At 51.5% G+C, this 13,221-nt stretch overlaps 2 protein-coding genes across 2 annotated transcripts in view; both read left to right on the top strand.

Annotated features, from left to right (window-relative positions):
• The window catches only part of DCP1 (decapping mRNA 1), a 174,514-nt gene that overhangs the window by 133,664 nt on the left and 27,629 nt on the right, over nucleotides 1–13,221 (top strand). The window lies entirely within an intron of this gene.
• LOC149335190 (protein FAM135A-like) lies at nucleotides 702–3,358 on the top strand. The gene is made up of 4 exons (XM_089553594.1): nucleotides 702–780; nucleotides 1,050–1,160; nucleotides 2,015–2,131; nucleotides 2,876–3,358. The coding sequence occupies exons 1-4, from the start codon at nucleotides 702–704 to the stop codon at nucleotides 3,070–3,072; spliced, it is 504 nt and encodes a 167-aa protein (XP_089409720.1). The 3' UTR covers nucleotides 3,073–3,358.

Raw genomic sequence — 13,221 nt, 5'->3', positions numbered from 1 at the left:
ATTCATATATCCCAGGGTTTGCTATGAACGTGAACAAACAATACTATCGCGTTCTTCAGATGCCTGCGGTCGGCACGAAGACTGGCGCAGGCCGCCCGGCTCCAATGAGTGCGCCCTATATGTCGTCATGATGCTGCCGCTTCCCGTCGTTGCGTTTGCCGCGAGCGGCCCGCCGTTGACATCTAGCAGGCCGGACGCAGGCGACGAGCTGCGATCGGACGTTGCGACGCTGTTCGCAACAGCGCGCCGCAAACCGAGCGAGTAGCGGTTAGCAGCAAACGTGGCTCGCAGGTGCGTCGACTGCGCTCACGCGGCTGTGCCCCGCTCATCGTACGTCACTGTATTTTGGTATGACGTCACTAAAACTTTAATTTTTCTTTACCCCTTGTGACGTCATGGTTTATGGCGCTAGCGATGGGTCTAGATTGTGAGAGTGAGCATTTAGGTAATCTTTGGAAGCGAATTAAAATATTTTTTAAACGTTTGTTGCGTCCAACATCTGGCTGTGAGCGCCCTTGCATACATAGGAATCCAATAGCAGGCTTTTTATAGCTTCAAAATTTGGTGTCTCCACCCCTTTAAACCGGCGAGCAAGTTGGGGTGAACCAGCCGCAGAAACTGCGCCGTTTCATGGGAAGCCAGCCTTGTGTGTAAGAATGGCGACTATCTGGAAACAAAACCCAAAAAATCTCATCACAAGGATGATGAAGAACACGCACTTCAAGATGGCGATGCTGCCTTCTTGCGACCTTGAAGGAAGTGTCATCAGACTCCTTGCTGGTATTTCGACCTTCCTCCATAGCCGACATCAACCTCATTTACCTGATATTCTGGCGAGCTTCTTGAGTCCGTTGTCTCTTTGCTACACATATGCTTACCTTGCCGGAAGGAACACTTCGTGATCGCTCTTGCAAATACGTTTAAGTGCTCTATGCTCTTCGAAGATGAGCTTCGCTTGTTTAGTCGGACGCACGTCGGCGGTTCACTTACGTACTCGTACAACTTTTACAACCTGGCTTTATAATTTTTCGTTATGCAATGTTTCCCAGGCACCTGGTACCTCCAGCGATACGAATACACCGAGTCGCTGAGGCAAATGATGCTCTGTGACAGCTCGGATATCCGCAAGACGTACCTCTACCGTCTCAGCAAGCACACAGGTGCCCTAAGCATGCCATTGCCACCTTTCGTCGTGTTTCTGATCTATGCACCGCGAAGACCCGCTCAGTATGGTGATGTGATGGTAGCAAGGAGATGTGATGGTAGCAAACACAGGCAGAACTGGTGTCACAAAATCATTCATTTCTGCCGCACTGCATGTTTATTCACTTTACCTAGCTCCATTGTTCCTGCATTTTGGTTTTTACGGCATACATTATGGCTTGACCAGTTAAAAACCTCAATGTTGGACGCGGTGCATTATCCCCTGTCGTCCCTGCTGCCGCATGTGTGGCCAGAAAGCATAACCAGTTTGTGAGCTGCTTATCTGCTGCCTGCTTGGTGATCGGGTCGTACTTTTCGCCCACGCATATGTGTGGCTACAGAGATCCAAATGAAACGCGTGGCATATTCGGCTGCGTCGATGGTGGGGTGGTCTAAAGGATGGTTTACATGCATGCAAGCGACTGAGTGGCATGAGCGATTGAGCGGCGCGTTGCAGCGAAAGTTTCTAACTTGTTGAAACCTCGCCGCTCACCACCGCGATGACTAAAAACAGGTTTTTGCGCCGCGGCGACAGGATTCGCTAGCGTTTTCGCTTGCATGTGAAACAGGCTTGATACGCACTCCTTCTGCAGTAGCAAAATCGATACCGTCGCAGCCTCCCAGCTCTTCGGTTGTGCTGGATTTTCAAATTTGACGGAGCGCTGTGATTGGTCTTCGGTGGTAACGTGACGCCGGTGACGTCACCACTGTCTCGACCACTCAGGGAATTTGGTCCGGGACATCGGCGGGGTTTCGATGTGACGACAACTGTAATGCTACCGTATTAATATTCGCATACGGCGGCACGCAGGTCTGACGCATTTCAAGAACATCGTGCTCCTTGGCTCTTCAGACGACTACATAGTGCCGCTGCACTCGGCGCACATTAAGCTCGCCAGGCACATTACCAAGGACACCACGCCTCTAGGTAAACGCAGTGCCACGGCGCTGGTGTACTTAATTAAACGCCGGTTATAACTTCGGGGCACACCATAACAACTCTGCGGTGTCAAAACAAATAATTTTGTAGAATGAGAAAATAGAAATAAGGGCCCTTGCTCGTGAGCGCCGTTCAGACAACCTAAAACCAAAACTGGACTGTAAGCGGTGAAAACTTCACGCCTGTGCGCTCACTCAACATCATCATCATCAGCCTGACTACGCCCACTGCAGGGACCTCTCCCATGTCTCTACAATTAACCCCGTCTTTTGCCAGCTGCAGCCACCGTATCCCCGCAAACTTCTTAATCTCATCCGCCTACCTAACTTTCTGGCGCCCCCTGCTACGCTTGCCTTCTCTTGGAATCCACTCCGTTACTCTTAGGGACCAGCGGTTATCTTGCCTTCGCCTTACATGCCCTGCCCAAGCCCATTTCTTCCTCATGATTTCGACCAGGATGTCATTAATCCGCGTTTGTTCCCTCACCCACTCTGCCCGCTTGCGGTCTCTTTACGTTACACCTATCATCTTCCTTTCCATAGCTCGGTGCGCTGTCCTTAACTTAAGCTGAACCCTCTTCGTTAGCCTCCACGTTTCCGCCCTGTAGTTGAGTACCAGTAAGATACAGCTGTTGTATACTTTTCTCTTCAGGGATATTGGTAAACTGCCATTCATGATCTGAGAGAACATCCAAAATGTGCTTCACCCCGTGAATTTTTTCTATGATTGCAGGCGTAGCGTACCGAGAGATGCTGCGGAACATCCTCAAACCCATAATGGACAAGCCAGATATGAACCTGATCCGGCTGGAAGTTCACGTTCCGTTCCGGGCATCCTTCATCTCATCCAACGTGCACGTGACGCCTCTGAGCAGCGAGATACTCGCCCAGAAGATCGCCACCGTCGCCTGCGCCAGGCACCTGCTCTGAAAACGCGGCGGGTGCAAGCCGTACATGCTGTCCAGTACAAAGCCTCCGAGATCCCCGAGCAGGACAAGGCTGCAAAAGACGGCTTCACTTATTTCGTTGTCCACTAGGTGGCTCAAGACGTGGCGCATGCGGTGCTCGCTCACTATGCAAGCTGATACGACTGTATCAAAGTGAACACGTTGTCTACTGTCCCCTCCGTCACAGCTGCGCCTGCCAAGAAGTCACTGACCACTGGACTGTCCCATCTTGTACATTGCGTGCGTTATTTACGCGAAATTTTTGCATACTTTTACGCTCTTTTTTTCAGTATAGTACTTCATCTGCAGACAAATCAGGGTCAGAAAATTATCTTTTTAATATACTTGGAACACTGTGTCCAGCTTCTGCTTGTGCGCGCACCGGTGTATATAAGTTGATATTAAGCATCGGACTATCATAGTGTGCTTTGAACGAGCGTTCTTTCTGCATAGGGTGATCGTACTGTCTGATTTTGTTAACTTATATGGCAGTAATACGATTTGAGAAACAAGCAAATGTTGCGTTGTTTGTTTGATGCCGATTGCAATGGCATGACGCGCACTGCCCTGATTTTATACTTTCGCTTTACCTGCCAGTCAATCAGGAAAGAATTATAATCCACAGCCCAGATTTAGCCTATATTTAACAATATAATCTCTAATAGCAGGAGAGGGTCAGATTTTGGCAGACAGTAAATTGAGTCTATAGCAACAACGAAGCTTTCAAGTTTAACCTTGCACACAATCGTCTCCGTATCAGTAAGGCCAGCAAGGCAAGATTATTCTATGTCGTCGCTAATGAGAATTGCTACTCCATCTCCTCATGGCCAAAATTATGCAGGGCACAAAAATATTAAACGAGCGCTTAGTTCCTAACCCTGACGAGGAATGCGTTTCATGATAGCGCTGCCCGCATTGAACCGCCTCGCTGCGCGCCCACTGCATTTTATTTCTTTATTTTATTTCTATGACAACCAATGCCACAGAGGCAGCATGCCTACCTAACATTTTACCCGCCCGCTGGTTCAATCCCAGCCGCGGCGCTCGCATTTCGGTGGAGGCGAAATGCTAGAGGCCCGTATGCTGTGCAATGTCAGTGCACGTTAAAGAACTCCAAGTGGTCAAAATTTCCGGAGACCTTCACTACGGCGTCCCTCATAGCCTGAGTCACTTTGGGACGTTAAACTCCGCGACACAGCCACGAATCTCCTGATGGGGCCGTCCTCGCCCCAAAAACACCACGCTCCACAAGTTTCTCGTAGACAAGACCGAAAACCTGGAGACCAACGCCGACGACCATGCGACGACTAACGTGTACAAGGTGTAACATGGACGTCCGCCCAACTGTGGAGCTGAGGTTACGGAGTGCCAAGGGCGTCCGCAGAACTTTTTCCGGGGGGGGGGGGGGGGGGGGGGGGGGGGGGGGGCGTAGGTTAGGCCCAAAAAAGAACTATTTGTGGACTAAACTGCGCACATGAAACAAAAATTAGAAACAGCAAATTAGTGCTAGGCTTAGAGAACAAAGATTGGAATTTATTAATGAACAAAGAATTGAACTCAATAAGCAAAATCCGATAAATTAATATCACTTAAGCGTGCTAATCAAGCTTTGCAGTTTTCTACTAGTGCATAAATATCCGTAATTCCAGGAGGGGGGGGGGGGGGGGGCAACCGCCTCCCCCCTCTTGCCCCCCCTTCCGGACGCCCATGCGGAGGAGAAAAAAAAACGCCTAAAGATATATCGCGGCACGTCCTGTGAATGAAGACGGGGCCACTCAAGCTGCCCTTGACGCAGCTTTTACCCCGTCACTCTCACCACACCTCGTACATGCCCTGTACTTGTTGTGGGAAATAAGCTGAAACTGAAACTGAAGCTTTACACCGCGAAAAGACGCTTTGCCTCGGCCCACGCCGCTATTTCTCTGTAAATGTTCGTGCGAGGCAGGCATTGAGCGTTATGTGTATACAAACTCTTCCGATTCTGGAGTCCGGAAACCTGGGAGAGTATAGTTGTGAATGGTTGTTATGACGAATTGAGTTGTTAGACAGCACTGTGTTTGACTCGCCTCTTCCCGTCCGTCGTCTTTCGCGCTGTTTCTCAATATGGCAATTGTCCTATATATTCTCCACCCCTCCCGCAACTAGGCCTTCGTACCAACTTCGTTAGATGAAGGTTACTCATCTCACACGCTCACACTCGTGCAACGACCAATGTATATATGTAGTTGTTACAGCTAGTCTAGTACGTAATCGCCATTTTGAGTACTTTTTGTGTTACTTGTATCACCTTCCAACATTACTTGCAAGTTGTTTCGCGCTCTGTTTGTAAGGTGGCCGGCGCTGGCAGAGAACACGGTTAATTGGATAGGTATGGTAAAGGCCTTTGTCCATGTCAAGCACAGTGTTCCGCATGCTTTTAATACATATCACTGGTTCATTCATGTAAAACAATTTTCAGCGCTCATTGTTTTGCGCTGCCCAACAAACCGTATTGAAGGCACCGTCAAATGTAGAGGTCAAACAGACATCACAGCAGCACAATCCAGTCGTAGCGTTCCCGGGTGCTGTGTTTTCTCTGCCGCTACGTTTTTGCGAGTCAGTCGCATTGTAGCTCCTGCAGAAACACGTGCGATACAACTCTGCTGCAATAGTGGCATCGTTCCTGCGCTGTACATCGCGAATGTCACCTCGAGCTATTGCTCTTTACCTTGTGCTGGTATTTTGACAACTTACGTTTAGCGCGCGCCGAACGGCGAGCGCACGCAGGCCAGAGCGGAATTTTGCATTTCATCGCTTTACTGCCCCCGTTAATCGGCGGCTTACGAGCGCATAAGACCGAGGGCGAGAAAACGAAACTATGCCGGGACACACTCCGTGCAGATGTGCTGCTACAGTTGATTACGTAGCTTTTGTTTCTGTCGTTCGCTCTTGTTCATGCGGCTTAAAAGACACAGTTCGTAGGTTTTAATAAGTGAGGATTGTGTATGATTGGAGCGGCCGTCCGCGAAAACAGCGCAGGACTGCGCGCGTGTCGCCACGTATACGTCGCCAGATCCACGCGCGCTCCCTCCCTTCCGCTGACGCAGCTGCTTAGGCAGTCAGAGAGCCATGATATAATATTGCGGACGTTCTAAGCATGAACGATTGCGAGAGCCGCAAAGCCATGCAAATTGTAAGGAAAGCCTTTAATGGCGCAAGGCCGGTTCACATGCAAGCGAATGAGCGACTGAGCGGCACGTCGCAGCGAAAATTTCCAACTTGTTGAAACTTGGCCGCTCATCGCAGGAATGACTCAAAACAGGTTTTTCCGCCACGGCGGCAGGATTCGCTAGCATTTTCGCTTGCATGTGAAACAGGCTTCATACTGTAGTCTGTTAACAAAGCGCGTCACACACGTTTAACCATAGTAAGAAACTATGCGTTTAACTCGAGAACTAAAGAAGAAAACCAATGGCTCCATCAGATAGAGGAGGAAAAAATGAACCTAGAAGCCAAGTTTGATGACTGTACATTAATTAGTCAATTAGTTATAGGGAAAATTGTCGAAACAGTGCGGACGTCGATATAGCCACGGATACGGTGTGACGTCACGTCTACCGGAAGTCGTCATGGCATAGTGAAAATTGTCACAGAATGGTCGGAAAAACGTCGGATTTGTGTCAAATTAGATGGGAAAATGTTTAACTAAGCGTAATTTACACTTAATATCCCCGAAAGATCTATAATTTGGCTATCAATATAGCCACAGGAACGGTGTGACGTCACATTCACCGGAAGTGGTCACGGCATGGTGTCCTCGGCTTTCGCCTCTGAACACTTTAGTTGCCAAAGTGTCCTCGCAAATTTTTATGAGAGTTGCATGTCGTGCTTACAGAAAATAAAAAGAAAAGCGTCAGACAACGTTGTTCATTTCTTTCCCAGCTGGCAAGTCTTCTTTCAGCGGTCCGGTGAAAAATGTAACAGCTGTGTTCTACATTACTCCAGAACTGCGTGCTATACATTCAGAACATAAAACAGTTTTTATAATGGCACATGCGAAGCTGATTTTAGCCGCCCCGGTGACTCAGTGGTTATGGCGCTCGGCTGCTGACTCGAAAGAAACGGGTTCAATCCTGGCCGCGGCGGCCGAATTTCAATGGAGGAGAAATTCTTGAGGCCCGAGTACTGTGCGATGTCAGTGCACGTTAAAGAACCCCAGGTGGTCGAAATTTCCCGACTCCTTCACTATGGCGTCTCTCATAGCTTGGGTCGCTTTGGGACGTTAAACCTCCAAAAGCCATAAAATTATTTTATACTGTTTTTGAGAACAGATAAAATTGATGTTTCATGGATGGTTCAGCCGCTGGGTGACCAGACAGTGGTAGGCTCTCCTGTCATCACAATGGGGACATGGGATGAGCTAGCGTTCTGCTAAAACATTTTGATGTTCAAGTTTATGCGTGAGTTGCCTTTTCTGCCTGAGAACAAGATGGCGGACCATGCGTTTCCAGTTGAAACAAAGCAAGAAAGACTGGTTTTTTGTTTGATTCTTCCAAAATATGTTTCTTACATTCTATCTACACCTTTAGCGCCTGTCCTGAAGCCCATGTAGTTCCTTTATAGCGAAGTCGGCCATCTTGTTAGGGGCAACATTGTTATGCGGGAAAGCGCACTTGCGGAATTTTGAACAGTTGAACAGTTGGCGAGGAATGGCATTTCTGTGTTTCTCTCTCTCTCTCTCTACATCCCCAGCACTCCCCCAACAGAACTGTTCATTTCCTTGCGTGCGTGCGCGCGCGCGCGTGTGTGTGTGTGTGTGTGTGTGTGTGTGTGTGTGTGTGTGTGTGTGTGTGTGTGTGTGTGTGTGTGCGTGTGTGTGTGCGTGTGCGTGTGCGTGTGCGTGTGCGTGTGCGTGTGCGTGTGCGTGTGCGTGTGCGTGTGCGTGTGTGTGTGTGTGTGTGTGTGTGTGTGTGTGTGTGTGTGTGTGTGTGTGTGTGTGTGTGTGTGTGTGTGTGTGCGTGTGCGTGTGTGTGTGTGCGCGCGTGCGTGCGTGCGTGCGCGCGCGCGTGTGTGTGTGTGTGTGTGTGTGTGTGAGAGAGAGAGAATTCTTCAGTGCTACGTGATTGTTCCAGACCAGAATTTATAGCGGTAGGAAAAAGGCTGATGTAGTGCGCCTGAGTTAAATGCCTCCCCCCGCCCCCCCCCCCAAAAAAAAGGAGAATAAAGCTTTAAAAAATGGCACATACGCGCTATGCGTCATCATTTCACGTTCGCCGCAAGCGCGTGTTTATCGCGGATCACCGCAGCTTGTCACTTCGAGATATCCAGGCTTAACCTTAGCTAAGCCCCAGCCAATTTTTTTTTCTTCTGCTCTTTCACGCCTTGTAGGATAGCAGATTCACCCTCGAGAGCATCGCACCTGAAACGTGGCTCTGCGCCGCAAGACGACGGCGATAAGAACGGAATCAAGATTCGGCTGCACTTCGGCCGTCGCCAGGAGGCGGACAAGCAATCTTCGACGGCTTTAGGAAGGGTATGCGTTGGAGCTGCCAGGCATTTGGCGGATGCGGCATCGGACTAGCCTTGGCGTCACATTTTTCGCGCTTCGCCCCTTGCAGGTTGGTGAACATTGAACTTGCCTTTGTGCTCTCTTTTCATTCCTGCCGCTGCCTCGGATGAGTAACCTGCACTGATTTTTTGTGCGTACTTTTGTTCTAAAGATATTATTTTTGTCGCTTTGAGTGGTCAGAATGAATCAATTAGCCCTGTTTGTTGCGATCAGTTTGCCACTGAGGATCAGCCGGTAGTTTGTATAAAAGAAATTTGCCGGGGTTTAACCTTGGTTAAACCTGGTAGGTTGCGTAAGCATCCATAGCGTTCCATTCGGGATCGTCGCCGGTTGTAGACGATTCGGTTTCGATAGAGGCGCGGTGCGCCCGTCTAGCAGCGTCTTGAGCGCGCCGCTTTGCAAGGCGCTGTTCGCATTTGTCTCCGAAGCCCGTTGTCGTTTCGAGGCTTCGTCAAGCCGACGTAGCCTCCCTTTCTGTTTATCAGGCGCCATAACGACACAGCCGGCAAGCGAGCGAACCATAGGAACGAACGCATTTTATACCCCCTGGCGAGAGCGCGGCGAGGGCAGCGCCTCCACTGTAGCTGCCTGTAGTGTAGCTGCCTGTAGCTGCCTGTAGCTGCCTGTAGCCTCCACTGTAGCTCCAGCTGTAGTGCGCCGCGCCTCACGCCGCCCTTCAAGGTCAAACGTGCGTCGCGGCCGCCCCGACGCGAAGGGCTGAAACCTGTCGTAATACTGCTTACGGAATAAAATAAGGCCATGTAACGTGCTGTTCAGGAACAGCACCACAGCTTCGGCCGAAAAAAAGAAACTTGGCCGAAAGCTTGGAAATGTGCCTCTTGTGAGGAAACTGCACCAGACGCTGGACAATCCAAAAAGTCTCAAGTGAACGGCGATGTTCTCATAATACTGGCTGGAATTAACGCAAAGCTAGAAATGTTTATATGCCACTTTGCAGCATTGAACAATCCATTGAGCTATATGTCTACCAAATACGACGATGTGCTGAGGCAGCTAGGTCTCTAGACACCATATAACTACAATCCGTAAAGAAACTCTTTGAGGTTAAAAAGTTGAATTGTCTGCTTCTGTGAAACAGCTCAAAGCCGAACTGAACGAACTTGAATGGCGCAACTGCAAGCAAAATCATGAAATTTATGGAATTCAGGAAACGGAAAATGAGTCTTCCGACCTCGGCAGCGACCACACCATCGTGGAAATCAGCATACCGGAACACAACGACACCAGCATCAAAACACACAGATGGGTAGACTGGGATGCCTTCCGAGACGCCAGAAGCCAGAAGACAGACGCTGACGGCGAGATCGAAGACATAGAGACGTGGACGGCCGAAATCACCAAGAGCGTACGCGACGCGACCAAAGAAATTGAAACGGATGCTGCGATTGATAAAGTAGACAGCCGGCTGGCGCATCTTATCGAAGCCAAGCAGTCGATACTCAGTCGCTGGAAGAACCAACGGCTCAACCGCAGACTCAGAAAGAAGGTGGCGGAGGTCAACCGAGCGATCGAGGAGCACTGCCGCGCTCTATGCACGCAACAGTGGAACGAGATCTGCAACGCGGCAGACGGGCAGATGCATAGCGGGAAGACGTGGAACCTGCTGCGGCACCTGCTCGACGAAACGAAGACCAAGTCGCACCAAAGGGATAGACTCGCCAAGCTCATACATCGGGATGTCTCGGTACTGGGTGCTGATGCAGTCACCAGGCGCATCAATGACAAATACCTGCCCACTACGCCCACCGAACAACACGCGCCGTACGGCGGCCTACCCAACGCGAAGCTCGATCGTGACATCGACGTCGAGGAGGTCCGCGCGGCCCTGCACGCCCTCAACAGCCGGTCGGCAGCTGGCCCGGACCTCGTCACGAACAAGGCGCTCAAGAACCTCGACGACGGCTCGATTGAGAACCTCGCAAAATACTTCAACAAGTGCTGGAGAGCGGCCGCGCTACCAAAGCAGTGGAAGACAGCCAAGACTATCCTGATACCCAAGCCGGGGAAGCCACCGGACACGGACAACCTTCGGCCCGTCTCGCTCACGTCCTGCGTGGGCAAGGTGCTGGAGCACGTCCTGCTCAACAGGTGGCAAGACTACCTGGAACGAGAGGGGCTGTATCCGGCCACGGTGATCGGCTTTAGACAGCACCTCAGCACGCAGGACGCGATGCTGCAGCTCAAATACCAAATCATAGACAATGGCGGCAGCGCCCGCGACAACAAGGCAATCCTGGGTCTCGACCTAAAGAGCGCCTTTGATAATGTGAAACACTCGGCGATTCTGTCCCAAGTCTCTAAGCTCAACATGGGCGAAAGATCCTACAACTACATCAAGGACTTCCTCACGGACAGGACCGCCCAGCTACGAGCAGGCGACCTACAAACGCAAGAGAAGAAGCTCGGGAGCACCGGCACACCGCAGGGATCGGTCATTTCGCCGATGCTGTTCAACCTGGTAATGATCGGAGTGGCCGAGAAGCTCGCGGACATCGAAGACGTCAGGCACACCATCTACGCGGACGATATCACACTGTGGGTGACCGGCGGCAGTGACGCCCACATCGAGGGCGCTCTCCAAGCAGCCGTCGACGCGATAGAAGACCACCTGGAAGGCACCGGCTTGAGATGTTCGCCGAGCAAATCGGAGCTCCTCATACTCCCACCTACCAACAATGGCAGATGCAAGAGCAGACAACGCGAATGCGAAAAAATCAGAATCGTGACCAAATCCGGCAACGTGATCCCCGAGGTCAGCAAAATCAGGATCCTAGGCATGGTCATCGAAAAGCATGGAAGAAACGGCGAAACCATCGCCCGTCTCACGGCAAAAGCGGCCAACGCTATGCGACTCCTCAAAAGAGTCACTTCCCGGAAGGCTGGCATGAGAGAGGAGAGCCTAATCAGGCTCGTCCAATCCTTCATCATCAGCCACGTCGCGTACGTTGCAGCCTACCATAGATGGCTGCAACACGAACGCAACAAAATTAATGTAATCATCAGGAGAGCGTACAAGGCGGCGCTGGGCCTGTTCGAGTCCACGAGCACGACCCGCCTCTTACAACTCGGGATCCACAACACGCTCGAAGAAATAGCCGAAGCGCAACGGACCTCTCAACTGGAGCGGCTGTCCACGACCAAAGCCGGGAGGAAGATACTGGACGACCTGGGAATAGGACACTCGAACGAAGCGCAGACGAAGCTCCCCGTCCCCGAAGAGGTCCGACGCCAGACCAGAATCGACCCCATACCCAAGAACATGAACCCCGAGTATAACAAGGAAAGAAGAGCGGCGAGGGCCAAGGCTCTCATCGACCTGCACGCCAACGACGAGCACGCGCGGTACGTGGACGCGGCCGAATACCAACGGAACGCCTTCGCAGCGGTCGTCATAGAGGCGTCGACCGGCGCCACGAGGACGGCAGCGAGCGTGAGAGGCGCCGGAGCGGAACAAGCGGAGGAGGTGGCCATCGCCCTGGCCATTGCCGACGCAGACTGCTACACGGTGCTGAGTGACTCGAGACAGGCGGTGCGAAACTTCGCCAAAGGCCAAGTCTGCAGGGAGGCCGAGCGCGTACTACGAGCGACTAAACTGCAAGACAGAAGAGTAAGAATCAAGTGGTTTCCGGCGCACGCGGGCGACGCGTCGGAACGCAGTGCGAACCACAATGAGACGGCACATGCAGCGGCGCGAGCGCTAACCAACCGCGCCCCGGCAACAGACCGTCCGACGTGGTTCGGAGCCAAGGACCGCATGACCGACTACAGCGAAATCACGAAGGCCTACCGCCTGGCTCGCAGGACTCTCCCACCCCCGCACCCGAGGCTGAGTCGAGCGGAGGCGGTACTACTGAGACAGCTCCAGACCGGATCGCTACCGAGCCCGAGACTGATGCATCGCATGTACCCCGAGACCTACCCGACCGATACGTGTAGAGTCTGCCGGAGGGAGCCGGCAGATCACACGCACATCCTGTGGGACTGCATCAAAAATCCAAAGGAAGCAAGATCAGGAACAATCCCGCCGCGGCTGGAGGCAGCCGCGAAGAGCAACGACCATGACCAACAGCTCTGGGCCGTCCAGCAGGTCCTCGGGGCGCTCGAAAGGCAGGGATCCAGCGAGCCGGCAACGGCGAGCGGAGACCCGCGCCGAGTAACGACAGCCTCGTAGACGACGTAGGCCCTCGTCGGGGCGCGCGAGCGTCCAACTGCAGGCACAAATAAAGTTTACTCCAATCCAATCCAATCTTTTTGTGAAAGTGAATGAAGCTGCGTCGAAATTTGGTGTTGCGCAACTCCGGGCCAGCGAAGTTGTTGCAAGGTCAATTGAAATAGGTCGCGAAGCCGGAGCTCGAATGCGGTCCAGAACCAAGTGCTAGCGACATCAAATTAGGGGTGGAACTAAAGCGCCAAAATGAAATGAGTGGACAGACACGACTAGAAGAGGAAAATAATTAGGACATATTTTGTGTTTCAAAAGCATTCAAAAACAATTGCAGTGATTCCTTTTTAAAATGTTTTAGTTGTGTGCATTTTGTTAGAAAGTATAGCGCTTGCTTTGTA

The sequence above is a fragment of the Amblyomma mixtum genome, chromosome 7 (genome assembly GCF_055824585.1).
Source record: "Amblyomma mixtum isolate Tamu chromosome 7, ASM5582458v1, whole genome shotgun sequence".
In the NCBI taxonomy this organism is placed as follows: Eukaryota; Metazoa; Arthropoda; class Arachnida; order Ixodida; family Ixodidae; genus Amblyomma; species Amblyomma mixtum.
Note: the sequence above shows the minus strand (reverse complement) of the source record. Positions and strands in the feature narration are given on the sequence as shown.